General features: G+C 40.6%; 1 protein-coding gene across 1 annotated transcript; it reads left to right on the forward strand.

Annotated features, from left to right (window-relative positions):
* The first annotated feature begins 1,333 nt into the window (after nt 1-1,333).
* On the forward strand, nt 1,334-21,382 carry serinc5 (serine incorporator 5). Its single transcript, XM_027138406.2, has 12 exons — nt 1,334-1,519; nt 8,237-8,404; nt 10,397-10,575; nt 11,242-11,324; nt 12,069-12,162; nt 13,370-13,581; nt 15,165-15,257; nt 17,246-17,369; nt 18,102-18,171; nt 18,316-18,352; nt 18,818-18,965; nt 20,032-21,382. Exons 1-12 carry the CDS (start codon nt 1,493-1,495, stop codon nt 20,174-20,176), a joined length of 1,380 nt encoding a protein of 459 aa, XP_026994207.1. The 5' UTR covers nt 1,334-1,492; the 3' UTR covers nt 20,177-21,382.
* Nucleotides 21,383-21,527: the final 145 nt, after the last annotated feature.

Genomic DNA, 21,527 nt, shown 5'->3' on the forward strand with positions numbered 1-21,527 from the left:
ATTTCAGCATGATGATATGGTCAATGGATGGTTCTTTAACATCGCATTTAGACCATCTGCGCGTGACTTAATACCGTGGACGGATGCTGCTTTTAAATGAGCTTTTATCCCTCCATCCATCCATCTATCTATCTATTTATTTATAAAACAAAAGGTTCTTCTTTTGCCTGATTAAGCTACAGTTGTATTAAGCACATGCTTTATTCCCTTTCAGACTTTAGCTGGAATGTCACCTTTTCTGTCAACTTGTATTAACTTTGTTTCCTTTATTTATGCTTCTTCTCTATTATTATGTTGGCTTTGTAGAAGACAAAGCCAACATAAGTTCCTATATAAGCTTATACATTTATCAAGAGTAACTCCTCCTAGGGCTTTTGAGCCACATGCATCAAATTTGGATATGTTGTAGACCCTAGTCTGAAGTTTGTTGCTATTACTTTTCTAAGCGATACGAGTACCTGTACTTCCGGTACCGGATCTCAAAGTGGCAAGCTTTCGAACTATCTACACCAAACTCGGCCAGCTCCTTTAGGGTGATACTCTGAACAAAGTTTTAGATTGGTGTACCGACTGGCCTTTCGGTTGTGCCACAGCCCCGCCCCTAAAATATGCAAAATCAAAAAACTTTTTACAACGTGGACATGTGACATATCAAAACAGAACAATGAGGGGGAACGTCCTGACAGGGTATTCTGATGACGTCACGTGAAAATAAAAAAATTGCACAACATGGACATGTGACATCAAAACAGAACAATGAGGGGGAACGTCCTGCCAGGGTATTCTGATGACGTCACGTGACGTCACATGAGAACTAATAATTAGCACGACATGTGACGTATCAAAACAGTCCAATGTGGGGAACTTCAAGAGTATTCGGATGACGTCACAAGCTCGTCTCCACTTACCTCCAAATGTTCTGTCTACTTGCTTCCAAAAGTAACACTGACCCACAACAATGTCCACTCGCCTCCAAAAAGCACCGGCCTTTGCGAATACTTGCATCGTCAAAGCCAACATCTAAAACACAGCCTGTTGCACTAAATGTCGCACAAATGCACAAGATTCTCCTAGCAATCGATCTTGTTTCTCACTTTACGAAGGCAAACGTTCCTTTGATATTCAGAGTATGTAGTTAACATTTGCGTATATTGTTAGCCGCTAACAATGTATAGTAAGCTATAGTATCAAATTAGCATTTATGTAGCACGAGCTCTGTGGTGATGGTTCCGATTGTGTCCTTGTTTTAGTGTGTAGCTCCCTAGATAGGGTGCAGGAGCCATGCTATCGAGGGCGCCTATAAAGGGAACACGCAGTGATTTGAATCGTTCGTCAGCGCACCGTCGTTTATTGTGTACTGGACAAGACGGCGCGTGCGTTCGTCGGGGGGAGCTGTGCAGTGTGGCAGGGTATTTTTCCCTTCTCTTTCTGAGGAAAACATCTGTTCGGAGCTGTTCATGTAAATACGGATTTTTCGGACGTGGTTTTAAAGATGTGTATCCCTTGCTGTTTATCTCAGGTGAGTGTCAGACACGTTTAAACGTGTGAGCGAGAGATTTGAGTTAAAGAGCTGTAGCTTTTATTCGACTGTCTTATTTGTCTGATTTTGTTTTGGACATTTTTTTTTTTTTTTTTTACAAAACTATCGCTAAGTAACTGCTTAGGTGTTGTAAATACGGTTAAAATCTAAAAACGTTGTCAAAACAAACCTCATTCTGCGTAAGTTATCTTGTCACACGAATCTTTTGTCCGTGTGTAAAAAGAAGCGACGGTTTATTCGGTCGTTAGCTAACAGGCTAACGGAAAGATATCAGTGCTCAAAGATCCACGTATTGTGGATTTAAAAATATGTATATTTACACTGACTTTGTATTCAATTTATTTTAATTTTGTTAAATTTATGGTGTGGGAACTTTTGCTAAGCTACAATAAGAGTTCGAGTTGTCAACACCGTTAAAATGAATGTACGTCTTTACAGCCAGCTGTGACTGCTGTTGTCCCAAAATACACCACCGTAAAGCATCATTAGCTTTAATATAAAGGAATAAACTCTTTCACACCAGTCACAAAACCATAAACTTGCATGTCACTGATTAGACGAACACGACTTTTAGGTTCAGACCTACTTACTGTGCCATGAAATCATCATTGATTTAGATGTGATATTCTTCACTATTTCATCCTTTACAGAAAGTGGAACATTGTTCCAGCACAAAACGAGTCCAAACTGACCAGATTAGTCACAGGTAGCACAATTAGGCAACAGTTAAAGTAGGATGTAGCTGATCTGTGGAAAAGGAAAACAAAACATTTGTCAACATGATCTCTAACACATTCTCAGTGTGCTAATTTCTGCCTCAAGTGGCCCACATTTCCTTGTAGCCTCCTTTTGTGTGTTGCGTGATCCACGGGTGGTCTTTTCATTTCCTTGTTGGGTCCATGAGGCTGCTTGTTTGCATAAGATTAGCTGTGGAGAACGGCAGGCTGGCAGGCCTGGCTCATTAAAGGATAAGTCTGTCAGGAGTCACTGGCCCACAGGCGCCGGAGACACCTCTCCACAGGGCATGATCGGATCACCCGCACCTTTTGTGCCCATTCACCTGATCACTTTCTTTTGTAGAATCAGGAGAAAACAAGTCTAGAGGTGTCTTTCAGATCCCCGAAAAAGCTTTTCAGGACTGTTAAAAGGCATGCATACTAATTTGGAAACAGATGAATGCATATGTTTAAAGCCAAAAACAACAGGGACAAGAAAAACACCCTCATACATCAGAGATTAGGATGTGGTTCGTTTAGATTAGAATGAGTCGTTACATCCTCTGAGATGCGTATTTTTCCGGTATCTAGAGCAAAGAAACATTTCTCGCTGTCATTTGGAGGGTATTTTTATCTAAATAACGTAAGCAGCCTGACTGGGTTGTGTCTGAGTAGTGCTTTGCTGGTGATAAGTTGGTGATTGCTTCATGATTCGGACTGAGTGATGTAATCTGTGTGCAACTAGGAGACCTCACTGACATGTCAAATCGGTGCATTTACGAGAATTATTTATTTTTTTATAGTTATAGTGTAATTGTTGTAGATAAAGATAGCATGCATTGCTGTATGATTTATCTAGAGTAGGGAAATTTATTGAAAACTTCTTGCTTACAATGGGAGTAAAAGGCCTGAATGTGGCTAGCAATTAAGTCCATGGCTCTGTGTTTTATGTAGCTTCATTTTTTTTTTTGTAGCAACTTTGTTCTGGAGAAATGTTGTCTCATTTCACTGTATCAGCTATATATGACAATGATTCATGACTTGACTTGAACAGTGAAAACTCTTAACTTTTTAGTAACACATCAGTATGTAGTGCGTTTGCTTTGTTTTACATTTTCAAAGCAAGAACAAATGCACACTTTGCAAAGTTGAACTAAGGCCAGTATTTTCCCCCCATACCACCAGACTTTTAGCGCAGTGAGCGGATCCTCCCTTTAGTTAAACAGCAGATTGTTTTGATATCTTGTCACAGCTGGGATCTCAGCACTTGATTAAACTCCTCAGCACTTTTATATAAGATGGCAGGACTGGTGGCAGCGTTACATTTTATTATTATATCACAACCTTAACACAGTTTGTAGTGTATTGTATGACCATTTGTCATTGGTGTGTGTGTATGTAACACATTCAAGTTAGGTATCGGAGTCGTTATCGGGATGATGAGATTGACTGAATGATCCACACTTTTGCAGTAGCAGTAGTAGCACCTCTTCAGCAGTGGTGTGGGAAAGCATTGTGGGAAGTGCTATCTGTTGTCAGGCTGTTTAGGATTTCACACATGCCATCTCATCTCATCTCATGTATGTGAGAGGGCACAGACTGAACTCTACTGCTGAAGGAAAATCGTTTACTCTTTTACTGTCTTTTCCCCCTAATGCTCCCCATTTGCAACTGAAAAAGACATTTTGCTCATCAGACAAATGATCGCAGAACAAACTCCATCCATCCATCAACGTCTTTAACCCATTGATCCGGGCCTGAAGGTGACCGTTTGAATGTTTAGTGTAACTATGGTCTCTGAAAGAAAGAGAAGTGGGTGTGTGTAAACAGTGCAGTAATACCAAGCCAAGCCGTACACTTTCCCAGAGAACATGTCAGAGAAGGGTTTGTTTCAGCACTAGGTAAAATTTTTCCACGTTTCGACAGGGAAGTGGTGCATTTGTGGACAGTTACTATTAAAGATATTTAGTATTTATGTGGTTTGTCTTCAGGCCATTCTTTCAGTAAACAGTAAGTTTTGAAGAATTTGGAAGAGGTTTGTCAGTATTGTTACTTCCAGGCATGAGAGGAAATTTATTTCAAGGTGCCGTGATTCATATGCAAAGATTGTTTGTTAGAATGATTGCCTCACACCCCTTGGGTTTGTGGTTTGATACCTAAATTGTCTAGCGTGTGTGTGTGTGTGTGTGTGTGTGTGTGGTGGCACCCTGTACATGGGGGGCTGCCCTGGTGCAGACTCCAGCTTTCTTGTGAGCCTGTGTGGGAAAAGTGCTACAGAAAATGAATGGATTTTTAGGTTAAATAACAAATTTTGTCTACTGAAATCACAATGAATATTAAATAAACAAAAATATCACGTTTCATCATTAGACTCTTTTATTTTGTAACCACTGTCACATTTCATGGGAATTTTTCTCTTACAATGTTTTATTAGCTCTACAATGCAGTGGTATTAAGTCATATGTTAGTTTGATTACCTAATACAAGATTAAGGGACTTATTTATATTGCCATACATTATTATATTATATTGTCAGCTACCACTTTTTGGCTTCCACAGTTATGATCCTGACTGAGTTAAACATGGGTCTGAACAGCACACTGGGGCCTGTACTTGCCATCTCAGTGAATTTGTGATTTGTGATCAACAACATGCCAGTAGCAGCTTTCTCAGGGTAAAAGTGTCATTAATAGCTGCAAAACATCTGAATCTGCCATCGCAGTGTGGTGCTAAACAGCTGATGAGCTGCCAGAGAAAGTCAGCTTTGTGCTTTCGTTTTCATTCCATTCTGTTTATCGATGAATTGTTTCAGCCAGATGGATTTTTTTTTGTGTTGAATTATGGATCATGAACATGGTACTGCTTTTGAAAATAAGCACATGTGAGCTGATTGAGCTGATGAAAGTTCAGAGTAGTAAATTGTTCAAATTAATGCTTTACTGTGGAATCCTGGTCTCAGTGTGGAAATTACTGTTGTTTCTCAAGCTGAAACTTTTCCATGTAGCTGTAAAAATTCTCGTCCACTGATTTTTCCACTCTGGGGGAGTTTCCCAACAATACAAGTGAACGATACAAAGCCAAGAGGACTTGTGGACTTGAGAAGCTCTCAAGCTTTGTGTTGGATTCATGGTGCAGGTTAGTGTCCACATCACCTTTAACCCAGACCTCTTTGGACAGCTGGAAAGCACAAAAAGGGGGCTTTGGGAAAGGGCTTTGGAAGGGTTTTATTACTGTCCCAGTTGGAGGTAGTGGGGGATGGGCTTTCTCAAGGACGAAGGAGCATGAACCCAAGCACCGGCATGTTGAAAGGCCACAGAGAAATGAAGGCTTTCAGACCGGCCACCTGTCATCTTTAGCAGAATGAGTCACTATCAGCATTTCTACCGCTGTCTAGATCACATTACTGGAATTTCTTTTGTCCTTTGTGTCACTCTGTAGATTTCTCTCTCACACATGGGATAGATCTTTACCACATAAATAAACCTGTAATTGTTTATGCAAGAAAGAGCTCCCAAGTCACTACCTTTCTTGCCTTTCTGAGCACAAACACTTGTTCTAATATCATTTCGATCCCAGTGTCTACAGCAGGGGTGTCAAACTCAAATTCACAGTGGACCAAAATATAAAACTGAGATAAAGTCACGGGCCAAACTGAATATTTATTGAAAAATTAACTGCAACTGATATGTAATGTTCAACCTTTTTCATATGGAAACAAACTTTTTACTTTTGCTTGAACACAGGATTTGAAACAACCAGAGCTTGCTATTACAAACACATAAGAAATTAAATGTGAAATAAGACACATCAGTGGTGTTCATTTCTTATTTAAATAAATAAAATAAATCATGCCTCTCACTGTCATTTTAAGTTCCTTTTTGAAGTGGATCTTTTTCAAAACCAACAACAAAACAACCAAAAATAATTGACTATTAACAGTTCATGCCTTGGAGTAGAAAAAGTGCATAAAGAAAACATATATTCAAACTCTGTTTGCTACACTCTGATTTACTCTGCACATTGAGTGATATCATAACCTTTTATCTGGGCACACGATGTCGCAAACTTACACCATACACTTTTTAAGAAACTCTCCCTCATTAAAGGGCCGGGCAGATTTTGCAATCTCTGCTGCCGCAATAAAACTCGCCTTTACAGCAGCTTCACTTTTTGATTTTGCTTTCATGAACATAGTCTGCCAGGAGACCAGACTTTTTTCAATATAATTACACGGGCCTGAGTTTAACACCCCTGATCAACAGTGTTGGACTTTACAAGTGTGGCAAATCACAATCCATACAGAAACCTGTTAATCACATCACATACTTGACTTTTCTATCATATGCAATGTAAATGGGAATATTTCTGCAGTTAAGTCTGTAGCAGCAGGTCTTTAGAGGTTAGGTGCAGTTCTGCAGGAAAGCATCGACAATGAAAGCACAATCTGTCAGAAAATCCAGTCGATGTTAAGCATGTGAATCTGTTTCAGAAGATAAAATACACATCCTTGTTGAATCAGGAATGATTCAGTGTGAGCATGTAGTTGCTTCGTGTGCACACCTCCCTGTCTGCAGACAGGAGATTAAAAAGATAAAGACACTCCCAGACCGTGTATACTCTCAGGGTGTTTAATGGTGTTGAAGGCATTCACGGTTGTGAGTGAAACTCTCTGTGCTGATGAGCTCAGGTTCATAGTAACAGCCTTGTCCTAGAGTTGCTCAGCTGTCCAATAGCAGCTCATTATTTCTGCTGCTAGGAGTGAAATCAACCAATGAGGATTGTGTGTGTGTGTGTGTGTGTGTGTGTGTGTGTGTGTGTGTGTGTGTGTGTGTGTGCGTGCATGTTGTTTCAGCATGTAATACCTCTGCTGAATTTGCTCACTGGTTTAGCTGACGAAAGAAATGTAGTAGTCTGTCTTGAGAGCAAAATATCTCAGAGACATGGACTATCCTAGACTAGACTATACATTTCTCATTAGTTTTTGTTTAACTCTAAGCAGATCTAACTGTTATGACAATTAAAATCAAAATGGCTTAAGTCATGAAGAGTCCACATACACATATATGTATGTGTGTATATACACACACACAGTATTTTCCACACCATAAGGCACACCGGATTATAAGGCGCAGTCTCAATTACGGGGTCTATTTCTGTACTTAACCCATACATAAGGTGCACCGTATTATAAGGCGCATGCTAAAACATACGGTCTACAAAAAATGGTAACAGAAGTAAAACAGTGACTTTAGTTGAACTTTATTCTACTATTTAACAATCTTCTCCCAAAAGTCCATCAAAGTCCTCATCTACTGTGTTTTCTTAACTTGGCGCAGTACATTTTCTTGCTTCCTGAACTTCCGAACCATAGATTCATTGATGTTGAATTCTTTCGCAGCTGCTCTATTCCCATTTACAACCGCGTAACTGATAGCCTGTAGTTTGAATTGTGCCTTGTAAGCATCTGATTTTTATTGGCGGATGGCAAACCAAACTAAGGTGCATTTACCGCCACCTACTGGACTGGAGTGTGGAGCGCATAATGGTTAGGAAGTGTCAAATGTTGTTGGTAGTATACTTACCGGAGGCATGGCAGAGGTAAGCGTCCGTACTGTACATATTACGTAATGTTTTCTGATTGGTTTATCGCTGCCAGCGTACATAATGTATGTATTACGTCCCTGTGTCAGCGGGAAATGGTCCGACAGTCAATCAAGCGGAACGCTTACCAAAGTCTCACAACAACATTTTTACAGATTTTTGGAACTCGGTGCACACACAAGGCGCACCGGATTATTAGATGCATGGCCGAATTTCGAGAAAATTTAAGGCTTTTAGGTGCGCCTTATAGTGCGGAAAATACTGTGTGTGTGTGTGTGTGTGTGTGTGTGTGCGTGTGTATATATATATATATATATATATATATATAAGCTGACCATGCTGAAATCTGAAATGCTGTCTTGTGCCTTTCCTCCCAAAGTTGGCCTGCTGCTGCGGTTCGGCTGCCTGCTCACTGTGCTGCGCTTGCTGTCCCAAGATCAAGCAGTCGACAGGGACACGCTTCATGTACGCTCTCTACTTCATGCTGGTCACCGTCATCTGCGTGATCATGATGTCACCCACCGTGGAGATGCAAATGCGCAATAATGTGAGATTTTTCAGGTCTTCTGCATACTTCATAATGCCAAATATCACTTTCTCATCATGTTGTAGCCTTACCCATGATTACTGTAAGCGTTTGAAGCATCACCTGCTTTCCTAGAGACAACCTTTTTTCCCTTAAGTTGGATGAAATATACATGAAAATGAAATTGCACCTCTCTTCATGTCCTACCATCATTCCACCATCTGTGTTAACTAGTTGTTATTAGAAAGGCTTACATTAGTCTCAGATAAACACAGCAGGGTTTTCAGTGTCTTTTAATCGAGTTCCATTTGTTTTTGTTTTCTCATCTCTTAATGTAACAGTAGACAAGGCTAAAATGAGCTAACTGCTGACTGTCAGTCACCTGAGCACCTTATTGTTGATAAGTCATAAAGTGACAGTATGATGTAATATTTGTTACAGTTGTCATACGGCCTTCTTTTAATCAGCTTGTACACATCAGCCCTTGTGTTCTCCCATGTCGGAGAAAATAGTTCATGACAGTTGACAGAGCTAAAGGTAACCTGTCCTTCAAAGTGCTCCTTTATTCTCTTCATCTCTATAATGTGACACATATATATGAAACTGTTTGAATCAACTGTAAGTTTCTTCTCTCACATACTCATGGATCTGCAAGTGTTGTCTAATCTGTCCAAAAGCAAAGATTACAGCCCTTCTTCAGAAAAAGACCTTTTAACCACAACAAAACAACAAGCACTGTTGCTATGGCCTTTCAGACACTTACTCATGAGGAAGACTAGCTTTAGAAATGTGAAGTCTCTATCTACAGTCAGCCAGCACACCAGTCCAAACCACAGCTATGCAGAGAACAGTGCAGCACCGCGGGAGAATAAAAGGCATGGTGAAGCTCGCTGTGCCGTCTACGTAACACCCCTAGCAGGAATTTTTAGACTTTACAAAGTGCACAAAACAGACTGCTTATTATTTTCTTCTCCTCACTGAAATTGGGATGAATCCATGCGAGCCAGAGAGATGGTCACCCAGGAATGTTGTAACACTGTGTAGTGTGGACCCAGCCATTATGTTCTGGCCAAGCCTTTCTTTTTGTCCTTCCACTCGCCCTTTGCATGCCCGCTGTGTAAATGCCAAGCAAGAACAAGAGCCTGTAAAAGTCAAGCTCAACCCAAGGCTGCCTGTTGTGAAAAGCATTAAATGAGCTTAGAGTGATGAAAGAAAGAGAAATGGATCTTCTGAATGTGTTTTTTCCCCTAACTGTTCAGATCTAAACAGTAAAATATCAGAGAACTGATTGTTTTATGTGATGGAAACTTAGGATTAAACACCTTGCTTCTTTTTAGAGAATGTTTTATTTCAGAGACCACAAGCAAGGAGCAAAAATATAGGGCTTGCACCCAATTTAGCATTCTTTTAGACAAAACCGTTATGGTTGTACTTGCTCTCTCTAAAGACCTGACACTACAAAGAGGCCAGTTGTGTGGTTGTGTCTAACGTTTTCATTTACCCTGAACCTCAGTTTTGGAAGCATCTGATCAAAGGAAAGAGGATTTTTTTTTTTCATTCTCATCCATTATTCATTTATCATTCACTGTCTTCAAGTGAACATCTCTGTCCTGTGTGGTTGCTGTGCAAAGAACAATTGCTTTTGGGAGGCAGATAAAGCTTTTTGTCCTCCTCCAATTCCTTTCATTATCAAATAATGTAAATTAATATTTAAAAGGTAATACTGATATGTATGTGCCACATTAAAGCCACTGGTTCATTAGCATTTTGACACAAATGGGAATTGTGCATTTTTGTGTAGCATTATTCGGTATTCCTTCTGTACAATCTTATGGATATTTGAAAGATTTTGATATTTGAGATAAATTTTTTTTTCGAGTTTTAAAAAATGGAAACAGTATTTCATATAATTCCATAAGTAAAGTGATTGGCTTCTCCATACAGAGTAGTTTCCTTATCTATAATGTTTTTCATTTTCCGCACAAGCAGTAATTCTGTATCATCCTGTTATAGATTCCCTTTTATCAAGAGATTTGTGAAAAGCTGAATGCGGGAGAGAACTGCAGCGCTCTGGTCGGTTACTCCGCCGTCTACAAAGTCTGTTTTGGCATGGCGTGCTTCTTCTTCTTCTTCTCCATGTTCACCATCCGAATACAGAGCAGCATAGGATGTCGGGCGGCTCTACACAACGGGTAAGAAGTATAGTTTATTTTCCTTACAAGCTAGCCTTGCCTTCTCTGTCACCCTCTGCAGCCATCTCAGAGTCACCGGAGGTCCACAAGGCCATGTATCATTTGGCTGGCTTTTTTCATTCACTCTACATGTTCTGTTTCACGCTCCTCCTTCAACTCCATTACCCACCCACTCCCACTGCACTGAATGGTGGTATTAATTAAACGCCCGTCCGGAGAAAATTTCATTAGGAGGCGAGCTTTATTTTCCTCATACGCAATGGCTTGGGTCCCAACAAGAGCTCTACACTTTGCAATAATCGGATCTTTGTGTTGTATGCAAATGGTGTGAAGGAGAAGAGGAAGTGGCTTGAGGTCAAAGGCATGCAGGAAAGCACAGAGTAAATGCCTGCTGTCTTCAAACAATAAATCCAGAATAGTTACCTTGTCTTTCTAAACACTTTTCTAAAATACATGCCATAGTAAACAAGTAAGAGAAATGTTCACAATCAGACAGGTTTTCATGGAGAAGTAATATTTGTGTATGATAAGCCATGCAGCTAAGTTTTGAAAATAATTTACCCTGAATGTTTTTATTTTTTATTTTCCCTTCAATGATCCATGTCCACTAGCATGTGGATGTGCCCTGATTATTTTTAGCATCATCTTCTCTTTATCTCCATTCAGATTCTGGTTCTTGAAGTTTTTGGCTTTGCTAGCCTGCTGTGCAGGAGGCTTCTTCATACCTGGTGAAGAGAAGTTTCTCGAAGGTATTGTATTGCTTCTTTTTAATTTTTGTTCTCTTTCACTCTTATTCACTCTCTGTTTGTCGTAGATATTGGCTACCACTTGTACTTTTCATGAGCTTTAAACCCGCTATGTAATGACTTATCAGGTGACAATCTTCATTTTCCTGAACTGAGATCTTGAGTTGCAGAAACTTCAGAAAGGTCTTTGAAGAGTGCATGAAAGCAAATCTGTGAAAATAATCTGATCTTTAAGATCCAGGTTTATATTGAAGCACTGGTTCTAAAACTTTATCTAATACACAGGGACTTGTATTAAATCATGTGATAAATTTTTCTCCAAGACTTTTATTTTGCAATATGTTGGACGACATGTAAAGTATCAGCATTCTGTAACAGGCAGAGATGACACAGACACAGGAATGTTTTCATGGTGTGAAGGGATTCATGGTTTCAAGTTGTTTTTTTTTCTATACAAGTTTGTCCAGCTTTTTTGATAATCATACCAACAGCACTTTCACTACAGTCCTATGATACTACATGGTGTAAAAAGCAAAAAGTGCCCTTCACGTGTTTCTTTGTGAGTCATGTAGTTATTTGGATGTGGAATCGTGTAGTTGTTGTCAGTAGAAGCGAGCAGCAGTCTGGAAAGCTGCCATCAGCACAGAAAGTGGGAGTCACAGAAATAAAAGGAGTGTCGAGACTGACAGCTCAATGTTCTCTCTCTCTCTCTCTCTCTCTCCTTCCCTCTTCTCCCTCCCTCTACAGTGTGGCGTTATGTGGGAGCTGCCGGAGGCTTCCTATTCCTAGTAATCCAGCTCATGCTCCTGGTTCAGTTTGCACACAGATGGAACCAGAACTGGTAAAATTAATCTCTTGCCATTGTTCTTCTGATCCTCTCTCAGACATGCTATATCAGTGACGGAAAATCATTCACTGGGAAAGTGGCTTCCATCTCTGCATCCAAAAATCCCTTTTTTTTTCTTTTCTTTAGGAAAACATAACATAGCACAACTGGAATTCATTACACAGTGTAGAGAGAGGGTAGTGTACTCTGTCCAGCTGTAATTTCCATAGTAAGGGAGGCTGCGTAGTGGGTGGTCTGGTTTTATACACTATATGTTTGTAATATAGAATGTGTACAGCAGTAATAAATGGAAAGGAAACCATTTGTAAACTCAGCAATCAAAACATCGAGCTTAATAATACAGTGCTGTAGGTGTGGCCTCCTAAAGCTTTCAGCATGTAGGGTTCAGGATGGTTTTGTTTCCAGGAAACAAAAATATGGGTCTGGGTGTGACACTGGAGCACAAGCTAATGGATTTACGATTCATCTACACCTTCAGTCTATTGTTATATTTCGGAAACGCTGAATGTTCTAAACTGTGCTTTTATATACGAGAAGTACAACCATATAAATATTACTGTAAACGAACCATGTTATTTAGATGGCATGTTCCTCTGTGTCCTATTTGTTTTAGAGAAGTGGCAAGACGACTACAGTGATTCAATCACGTGAACAGACTTTTCATTTATGTTCCCCGAAGCCCAGTATTCTGGGAGATTTTTGCAGCAGTGACACATGCTTATGCATCACCTGTGCTTAGTTTTTTGCAAGTAAGAGCCAAACAGACAACTAGAGAAACAATCCAGAGGAAGCACATGGTAGAACTAAAAGGCAGAGTCATTTCCTGTTCACAGTAAGCACTGTGTATTGTGATTGTGGTACAAGAAGGAACAATATTCTGTGTCATCATGTCAGAAACCAGTGTGTAGATGCACTATGACATTAAGATGGCACTGGTGAGGGGTCCAGAAAACAGAAATCACTATAACTCAACTAAAATTCATTCATGTAGCCACAGCATCCCTACAGCTGACTGACTTAAAAAAAAGCTTTAATTTCAGTAAACAGATATCATTGACAGATTTTATGTTCATAAAATAAACCTTAATTTTAATTCTACAAAGTTTTTTTTCTTCACTAAAAATGTAAGATTTGCTACTGTAGGGTTTCATGGCCAGTTAAATAAACATTGTTTTTTTTTCTTCTCCCTGTTCCTCTGCAGGAGTTCAGGTGTAGATCACAACAAGTTGTGGTACGCGGCGCTGGCTCTGGCCACATTGGTGCTCTTCTCTGTGGCAGTGGGTGCTCTGATCTTTATGGTCATGTACTACACACACCCTGAGGCCTGCTTCCTCAACAAGGTCTTCCTGGGTGTGAACTCAGGTTTATGCATCATCGTCTCACTGCTGGCCATTTCACCCTGCATTCAGACATGTGAGTCAGTGTGACAGGAAGTCCCGGCATTCACTTCTTCTTCTTTTTTCTGTTTTTGAGTTTGGACATTTAAATAGGCATGGGCCAGCTGCCTTGTTTGTGTGAGTTCTCAAGAAGGAAGATATGTGCCATATGATCAGTTTTGTCTAGATTTATGTTTGTGTACTATTATTACAGGCTGAGTCTTCCAGAAGTAGCAAAGGGTTATGGGTCGCAAACATGCAAACTGTCATCCCTACAGATATATGATCAGATTACAGTGGTCTTTCTAATGTTGTATGTGTTTTTGTGCCCCATGATGTCTTAAGTCATTACTTTTTAGGGTAAAAAACTTTCAATGTTATTTCAAAGTCTACCTAATTACTGGGTTATATCTGATGACATTTAAAGGTCACATGGGTCTCCATGGTGGAAACGCACCAGCACCCTGGCGACTGATCACCATTTCATACACACGAGCAGTTTTGAGACTGCATGGCAGTAAAGGCTGACGACAGAATACACACACGATGTGATAAAGACAGTCAGATGATATGTTTGGTGCACTGGTGTTAAAATGAAAGTGGTCATATGCCTTTCCCCTCCTACCTTTTATTATTTGGTTGAAAAACTCAACTTTTCCTGTAACTATAGAAACATACTGTACATCATGTATTATACTGCAAACAATAGATCAGCACCACTCACTCACTCACTCATTTTCTACCGCTTATACAAACTTCTCGGGTCACGGGGAGCCTGTGCCTATCTCAGGCGTCATCGGGCATCAAGGCAGGATACACCCTGGACGGAGTGCCAGCCCATCACAGGGCACACATTCACACTCACACACTACGGACAATTTTCCAGAGATGCCAATCAACCTACCAGGAAACCGGAGTACCCGGAGGAAACCCCCGAGGCACGGGGAGAACATGCAAACTCCGCACACACAAGGCGGAGGCGGGAATCGAACCCCGACCCTGGAGGTGTGAGGCAAACGTGCTACCCCCTAAGCCACCGTGCCCCCCAGATCAGCACCAGCTGCAATTAATTAAATGATGTACAGTATGTTTCTATAGTTACAGGAGAAGTTTTTCAATTAAAGGCAGGGTCTCCAATTTTTGAGGAATGCTTCAGAATACTGAGTCAGGCCGAAAAATAAACAAAACAAACGTGTAGCCAATGAGCAGAAAGGGGCGGGGCTTGTCAATATGCGGTGGAGAGAGTGTTCAGTGTGCATGTGTGACATGAGCAGAAAGTGGTTTTAACATTGACATGGCGGATAAAAACAAAGAAAGAAAGCGAAGAAAGGCTTACGATAAGGCAAGAAGTAGGACCGTGTTAATAAGGATCAGCTTTCCAACGCTGGAGAGACCTGAAGGAGCGGGAAGTTGGCCGCATATTCACAGATCGGAGTTTCCCGAGTCAATAACTCCTGAGCTAAACGCTGTTACTACACAAATAACACCTCTTTTCTATCATAGTAATGTCTTCCCTTCTTTCCTTCCCTTCCCTCCTTCCCCTCCTTCCTATTGTGTATGCTGTTAGTTTGCATCTGGTGCTAATGTAAAGCAAACATGTTTCATGTGCTGTTCTCACAGTCCAGCCAACCTCAGGCCTGCTCCAGCCTGCAATTATCAGTGTCTATGTCATGTACCTCACCTTCTCAGCACTGTCCAGCAAGCCCATTGAAAGTAAGTAACTGTGTATGTGTTTCTGTGTGTGTTTTTGTATGTGTCTGTCTCTGTGCATGTCTGTGTGTGTATCTGTCTCTGTGCGTGTGTGTCTGTGTGTATCTGTGTCTGTGCGTGTGTGTGTATCTGTGTCTGTGGGTGTGTGTGTATCTGTCTCTGTGCGTGTATCTGTCTCTGTGCATGTATCTGTCTCTGTGTGCGTGTGTCTGTGTGTATCTGTCTCTGTGTGCGTGTGTCTGTGTGTATCTGTCTCTGTGTGTGTGTCTGTGTGTATCTGTGTCTGTGTGTATCTGTCTCTGTGTGTGTGTCTGTGTGTATCTGTCTCTGTGCGCGTGTGTCTGTGTGTATCTGTCTCTGTGCGCGTGTGTCTGTGTGTATCTGTCTCTGTGCGCGTGTGTCTGTGTGTATCTGTCTCTGTGCGCGTGTGTCTGTGTGTATCTGTCTCTGTGTGCTTGTGTCTGTGTGTATCTGTCTCTGTGCGCGTGTGTCTGGGTGTATCTGTCTCTGTGCGCGCGTGTCTGGGTGTATCTGTCTCTGTGCGTGTGTGTCTGTGTGTATCTGTCTCTGTGCGCGTGTGTCTGGGTGTATCTGTCTGTGTATCTGTCTCTGTGCGCTTGTGTCTGTGTGTATCTGTCTGTGCGTGTGTGTGTATCTGTGTCTGTGGGTGTGTGTGTATCTGTCTCTGTGCGCGCGTGTCTGTGTGTATCTGTCTCTGTGTGCGTGTGTCTGTGTGTATCTGTCTTTGTGTGTGTGTGTCTGTGTGTATCTGTCTCTGTGTGTGTGTCTGTGTATCTGTCTCTGTGTGCTTGTGACTGTGTGTGTCTGTCTCTGTGCGCATGTGTCTGTGTGTGTCTGTCTCTGTGCGCGCGTGTCTGTGTGTGTCTGTCTCTGTGCGCGTGTGTCTGTGTGTATCTGTCTCTGTGCGCGTGTGTCTGTGTATCTGTCTGTGTGTATCTGTCTCTGTGCGCTTGTGTCTGTGTGTATCTGTCTCTGTGCGCGTGTGTCTGTGTATCTGTCTCTGTGCGCGTGTGTCTGTGTGTACGTGTGTCTGTGTGTATCTGTCTCTGTGCGCATGTGTCTGTGTGTATCTGTCTCTGTGCGCATGTGTCTGTGTGTATGTGTGTATCTGTCTCTGTGCGCATGTGTCTGTGTGTATCTGTCTCTGTGCGCATGTGTCTGTGTGTATGTGTGTATCTGTCTCTGTGCGCATGTGTCTGTGTGTATCTGTCTCTGTGTGCTTGTGTCTGTGTGTATCTGTCTCTGTGTGCTTGTGTCTGTGTGTATCTGTCTCTGTGCGCGTGTGTCTGTGTATCTGTCTCTGTGCGCGTGTGTCTGTGTATCTGTCTGTGTGTATCTGTCTCTGTGCGCGTGTGTCTGTGTGTATCTGTCTGTGTGTATCTGTCTCTGTGCGCACATGTCTGTGTATCTGTCTCTGTGCATGCGTGTCTGGGTGTATCTGTCCTCTGTGCGCGCGTGTCTGTGTGTATCTGTCTCTGTGCATGCGTGTCTAGGTGTATCTGTCTCTCTGCACGCACATCTGGGTGTATCTGTCTCTCTGCACGCACATCTGGGTGTATCTGTCTCTCTGCACGCACATCTGTGTGTATCTGTCTCTCTGCACGCACGTCTGTGTGTATCTGTCTCTCTGCGCGCACGTCTGTGTGTATCTGTCTCTCTGCGCGCACGTCTGTGTATCTGTCTCTCTGCGCGCACGTCTGTGTGTATCTGTCTCTCTGCGCGCACGTCTGTGTGTATCTGTCTCTTCTGCGCGCACGTCTGTGTGTATCTGTCTCTCTGTGCGCACATCTGTGTGTATCTGTGTCCTTTTTGTTGTCTATACGTCTATGCGTATTTATTGGTATCGTTTTACAGGTTTGTGTGGTTGCAGAAATGGAGTTTCAAATGTAGTTTTATAGACATTTTTACCACATTATGCCATCTCAACTCTCCTGTCTCTCTCTCTCTCTCTCTCTCTCTCTCTCTCTCAGTGGTGGAGCACAATGGAAAGAACGAAACTGTCTGTGTCTTTAAAATCTCTGGATCAGAGGTGGACAGAAATGTAGCAACGGGTGTAGGAACGGCAATTTTATTCGGCTGTGTGCTTTATTCATGGTATTAACCTTTAATTTCCTTTTTCATTTTTACAATTTTAAAATTTTGTGTTTCTCTTATTTTGTCTCCTTTGACCTTTTTTCACCCATAGTAACTCCCATGTAGTTTAGCCATTAAAGCAAATCCTCTCAAAGAAATACCAGATCATTTAAAAGGGTGTGTAGAGAGACCAGTCCCAAAAGTACTAAAAACATGCAATTATCTGGTTAAGACTGTGTTCATTTCGACATAAAAACAGGTATCCCTGCTGAAGCCGAAGCACAGATTAAAGCCTTCTTCATTTAGCTCATACAAAATGGAGGAGACTCACATGTGTTTCACATTAAAAGCAGACATGTCTATTCAAGATGTCTCTAAGGCCCGAGGTTCTATTTACACACAGCCGGTACTGGTGGAGACGTGCGTATATTCTCAGCTCAACTTGAAATGATTTTTCCAAATAGTTTCAAGTTGTTTTTTTTCCACCCACAAAATGCAGAAGGAAATAGGGTACTTTCAGCTAATGCTATTTTAAAGAGTTTCTTTAGCATAAAAGGTCTAAATTCCGAAGAAATTTTCTGCTAAAAGACCCAATGAGAGTGAGTTTTATGTGTAGACTATTTTTAATCATAGACATGAGCTTTATAGAAAACAAATATATACTTCCCAAACGAGCAGGTCTGAGGTGACGGTGTCAGGTTTATTTATTTATTTATTTATTTATTTATTTATTTATTTATTTTCTTTGTACAGTTTGACCTCCACTACAAAGAGGAGCTCAGCAGCATTACGAGTGTACAGAAACTCCATGCAAGAAAATGAGGTCCGAGTTCTTTACCTTGAAATATTTTGTGTGTTGAATACAATAATGATCTGCTTTGGTTTCATTTCTAAAGTTTCAAAAAAAGATGAAATATATGGTGAAGTGATCTGCCTGACTCACTGAGTCCTTTTATCATCCTTTCAGAGAGCACGTTGCTGCTTCTGCTGCACTGACTTTGCAGGTAAGAATGAATTCATCCTCACTTTATTCACTTATTTTATTTTATTTACATACATACATACATACATACATACATACATACATACATAGATAGATTGATTTGTTGTTCTGATGGAGAAAAAATTGTTTTGTGATTAAAATAATCTGAGCCAAGGCCTGTGCTAGAAAGCTCGATGGTGCCTCCCTGTGGTCATGTAGGACACAGTCACTTGGAAGAGGAAGAAGCCTTTATTGTGTCATATATACATTACAGCACAATGATATTCGTTCTTCACATATCCCAAATTTGGAGGTTTGGGTCAGTGCACAGGGTCAGCCATGATACAGCACCGCTGGAGCAGTGAGGGTTAAGGGCCTCGCTCAAGGGCCCCAGTAGTGGCAGCTTGGCAGTGCTGGGGCTTGAACCCTGATCCTCTAACCACTTTACTCTACAGTCAATGCTGATGGAACTGTGGGTTTGTTGCAGATGACTATGAGGAGGAGGAGAAGGCTGCAGGAGGACAGAATGTCTTTTATGATGAGAAGGAGGGCACTGTCTACAGTTATGCCTACTTTCATTTTGTCTTCTTCCTCGGCTCTCTCTACGTCATGATGACGGTCACAAACTGGTTCCAGTAAGTCATTCACACACACAAGGAATTTTACTACAAACCGATTATCCCAAATGTTTGTGACTTTCAAACAATAAGAGAAAAAAGTTTTAAGTTTATAAGGGTGGCATACTCTCAAATGAAACACCATCTCAGATGGATGATCTCAGAGAGCTCCTGATTCAGCTTTAAAAAGTTCTAGCTAGGAATCTTCGCTTAAGAGTAATTCAGGACCAGTGACAGATCAACTCTGAGCAAGGTAAAAACAACTACTTCTGATCTTAAAGAGGAGGTGAGGCTGACTCCGTTGCTAGGTATGACAAGTTCTTTTGAAGACTGTGATAAAAAAAATATACAGAAAAAAGAGTGCTTTTAAAATATTCGTATGTTATAAGCTTTAACTTTTTTCTATGTGAAGATATTTGAGGCTGTATCGTGTAGGGATTACGCTTGAGACGATCATATTAAAGATGCGCTGACATCAGTATGTTACAAATATAACACAAATAATGTAAATGAAAACATCCCCGAGACCGAGCCGAAATATCATAGTGTCAAATTCTATCATTTCTGCTGCTATGGCATTTCAGCTCTGTTTGACATGTTATTTCTAATTGATTTGATGATTGATCACAAAAATAATCCCTACATGATCTAATCTGTAGCATTTTATTAACTCACTGTCATTATTACATATTGTACATTATACAGTACATGTCTTCACTTTTTTTGGCCATTTTCTAATCTGCTAACTCCAAAGCCTCTTAAAAGTCCTCCTCACTACTCCTAAGACTTTTTGACCTCAATCCATCTTTTAAGAGTTAAGATGCGTTGTGAATAACATTTATATTTACTGGGATCTTCTCTTTATTTTTAATGGGAAGATGTACACATTTCTAAGAATTCTAAGAAGCATCAAGCGTCGGCCTAAGAAAGGGTCCAATGTTCAGAAAGTCGTGATTATTAATCAATTGATTATTAATCAATCCGAACAGATCTAGTTCTCGATATAATGAAAGCAGTTCTTGCCTATACCTCACTGACACACCTGAACTGATTTCCTGTGCTTCCTGTGTGTGTTTCTTTGCAGTTATGACAATGCTAAGATAGAGAGATTGTTGGAAGGCAGCTGGTCAGTGTTCTGGATCAAGATGGCGTCTTGCTGGGTTTGTCTCTTCCTCTACATGTGGACCTTGGTGGCCCCTATGCTCTTCCCAAAGAGGTTTGAAGCATAAAGGCAGTTTCCAGCTCCGCAGCACATGTGTCCTACCACTAAAGAGCTCTGTTTATCTTCTGTTACCTCTCCTTAAGTGTTCCATCTAAATGTTTTTACTTGTACTCTAACCTGCCTGAAAATTTAAAGACAGACCAGTGGAGATTTGTTACATGTTTGGGTTTTGATGTTCTTTTGCTTACTTAGTATTCAGGAGGACATTGTGTTTTCTTTTCTTTTGATAAGGAAATAGAAACCATGAGGGTATGAAAGCAAAGCCAATTGCTCAGGCTCTCTTCATTGTTACTGTCTTGTGGGTTACATTTGTATCTTTTGATAGATAAAGTATTCTATGCAAGTCAACCAAGAGCGTGTGTTTAATTCCAATCTCCATCTATTTTCTGTTCACGTTTGTCTTTATATGCCATTTTCATTTTTATATACTATTCATACCAAAATGCTAGATAGCTATGAAGAACATTATTTCCAAGTGTATTATGTATGTTTTAATAGTCTAATAGAATAAAATAATTGTTTGGGTAAGCAAACATTCCTGGGGCATTCTCCCTTTAAGTTTAGGCTTCTGAACATTTAATTCGCTAATGATGATGAGCGGTTCGTATTGAGCTTCAGACTGGCTCTGTGTGCTAAAATCATAAAGGTTCTCACAGGTACAGCTAGCTTGTGGTGATCATAGCCATTCCATTGCTTTATTCTTTAGCATTACATCCAAATGTGCCTTGGATGCTCTAAATTATTTGACCATATTAGAGCCGTACTCATGCTCAAGACTTGCATGGATTCCTCCCAGTGTAAATAAAATCCATTTTTCACTCTGCACTACATGTAAAGTCATTTTACGCAAAATGCTCCAAATTTGTAAAACACGTTTAATTAATCAGAAATTGTTTAATGAAGGAAACTGAAGTGTTTTGTTAGTTTAAGCTTACAGCTTAACAGTACCCTGTAAGGGTTGTGTTTGCATTCGCTTTATCTGTTTATGATGCGTGTGTTTGTGTGTATGTCAGTACTAAGAAGGACATGTGTGAAACTAAATATTGAACTGGAATTCTTTTTTTCTGTATGTTGTGGGGGTTTTTTGGGTTTTTTTAAAATCTAAAATTCATTCTTTTTTTTTCTTTCTTTTTTTCTTTTTACACACGTTGCATATTGGTTTGGATTTGAACATTGGCATTACCTCTAACAATTAAAATGAAGTAAAGATTTATGATCCTGTGTTGCTTTTCTTAAATCTTAAGTCTGTTAGACTGTGGATCTTCTGGCACTAAAACAAATTCCTCGCATGTGAAAACATGCCTGGCAATAAAGCTGATTCTGATTCTGATAGTACAACTGAAAATGCAAAGCAGTCA

Source organism: Tachysurus fulvidraco, chromosome 9 (assembly GCF_022655615.1).
Source record: "Tachysurus fulvidraco isolate hzauxx_2018 chromosome 9, HZAU_PFXX_2.0, whole genome shotgun sequence".
NCBI lineage: Eukaryota > Metazoa > Chordata > Actinopteri > Siluriformes > Bagridae > Tachysurus > Tachysurus fulvidraco.

Coding starts and splice junctions, on each gene's coding strand:
- serinc5 (XM_027138406.2), top strand. CDS start 1,493: ATGTGTATCCCTTGCTGTTTATCTCAG. Junction 10,576..11,241: donor CGGGCGGCTCTACACAACGG/GTAAGAAGTATA, acceptor ATCTCCATTCAG/ATTCTGGTTCTTGAAGTTTT. Junction 15,258..17,245: donor GTCCAGCAAGCCCATTGAAA/GTAAGTAACTGT, acceptor TCTCTCTCTCAG/TGGTGGAGCACAATGGAAAG.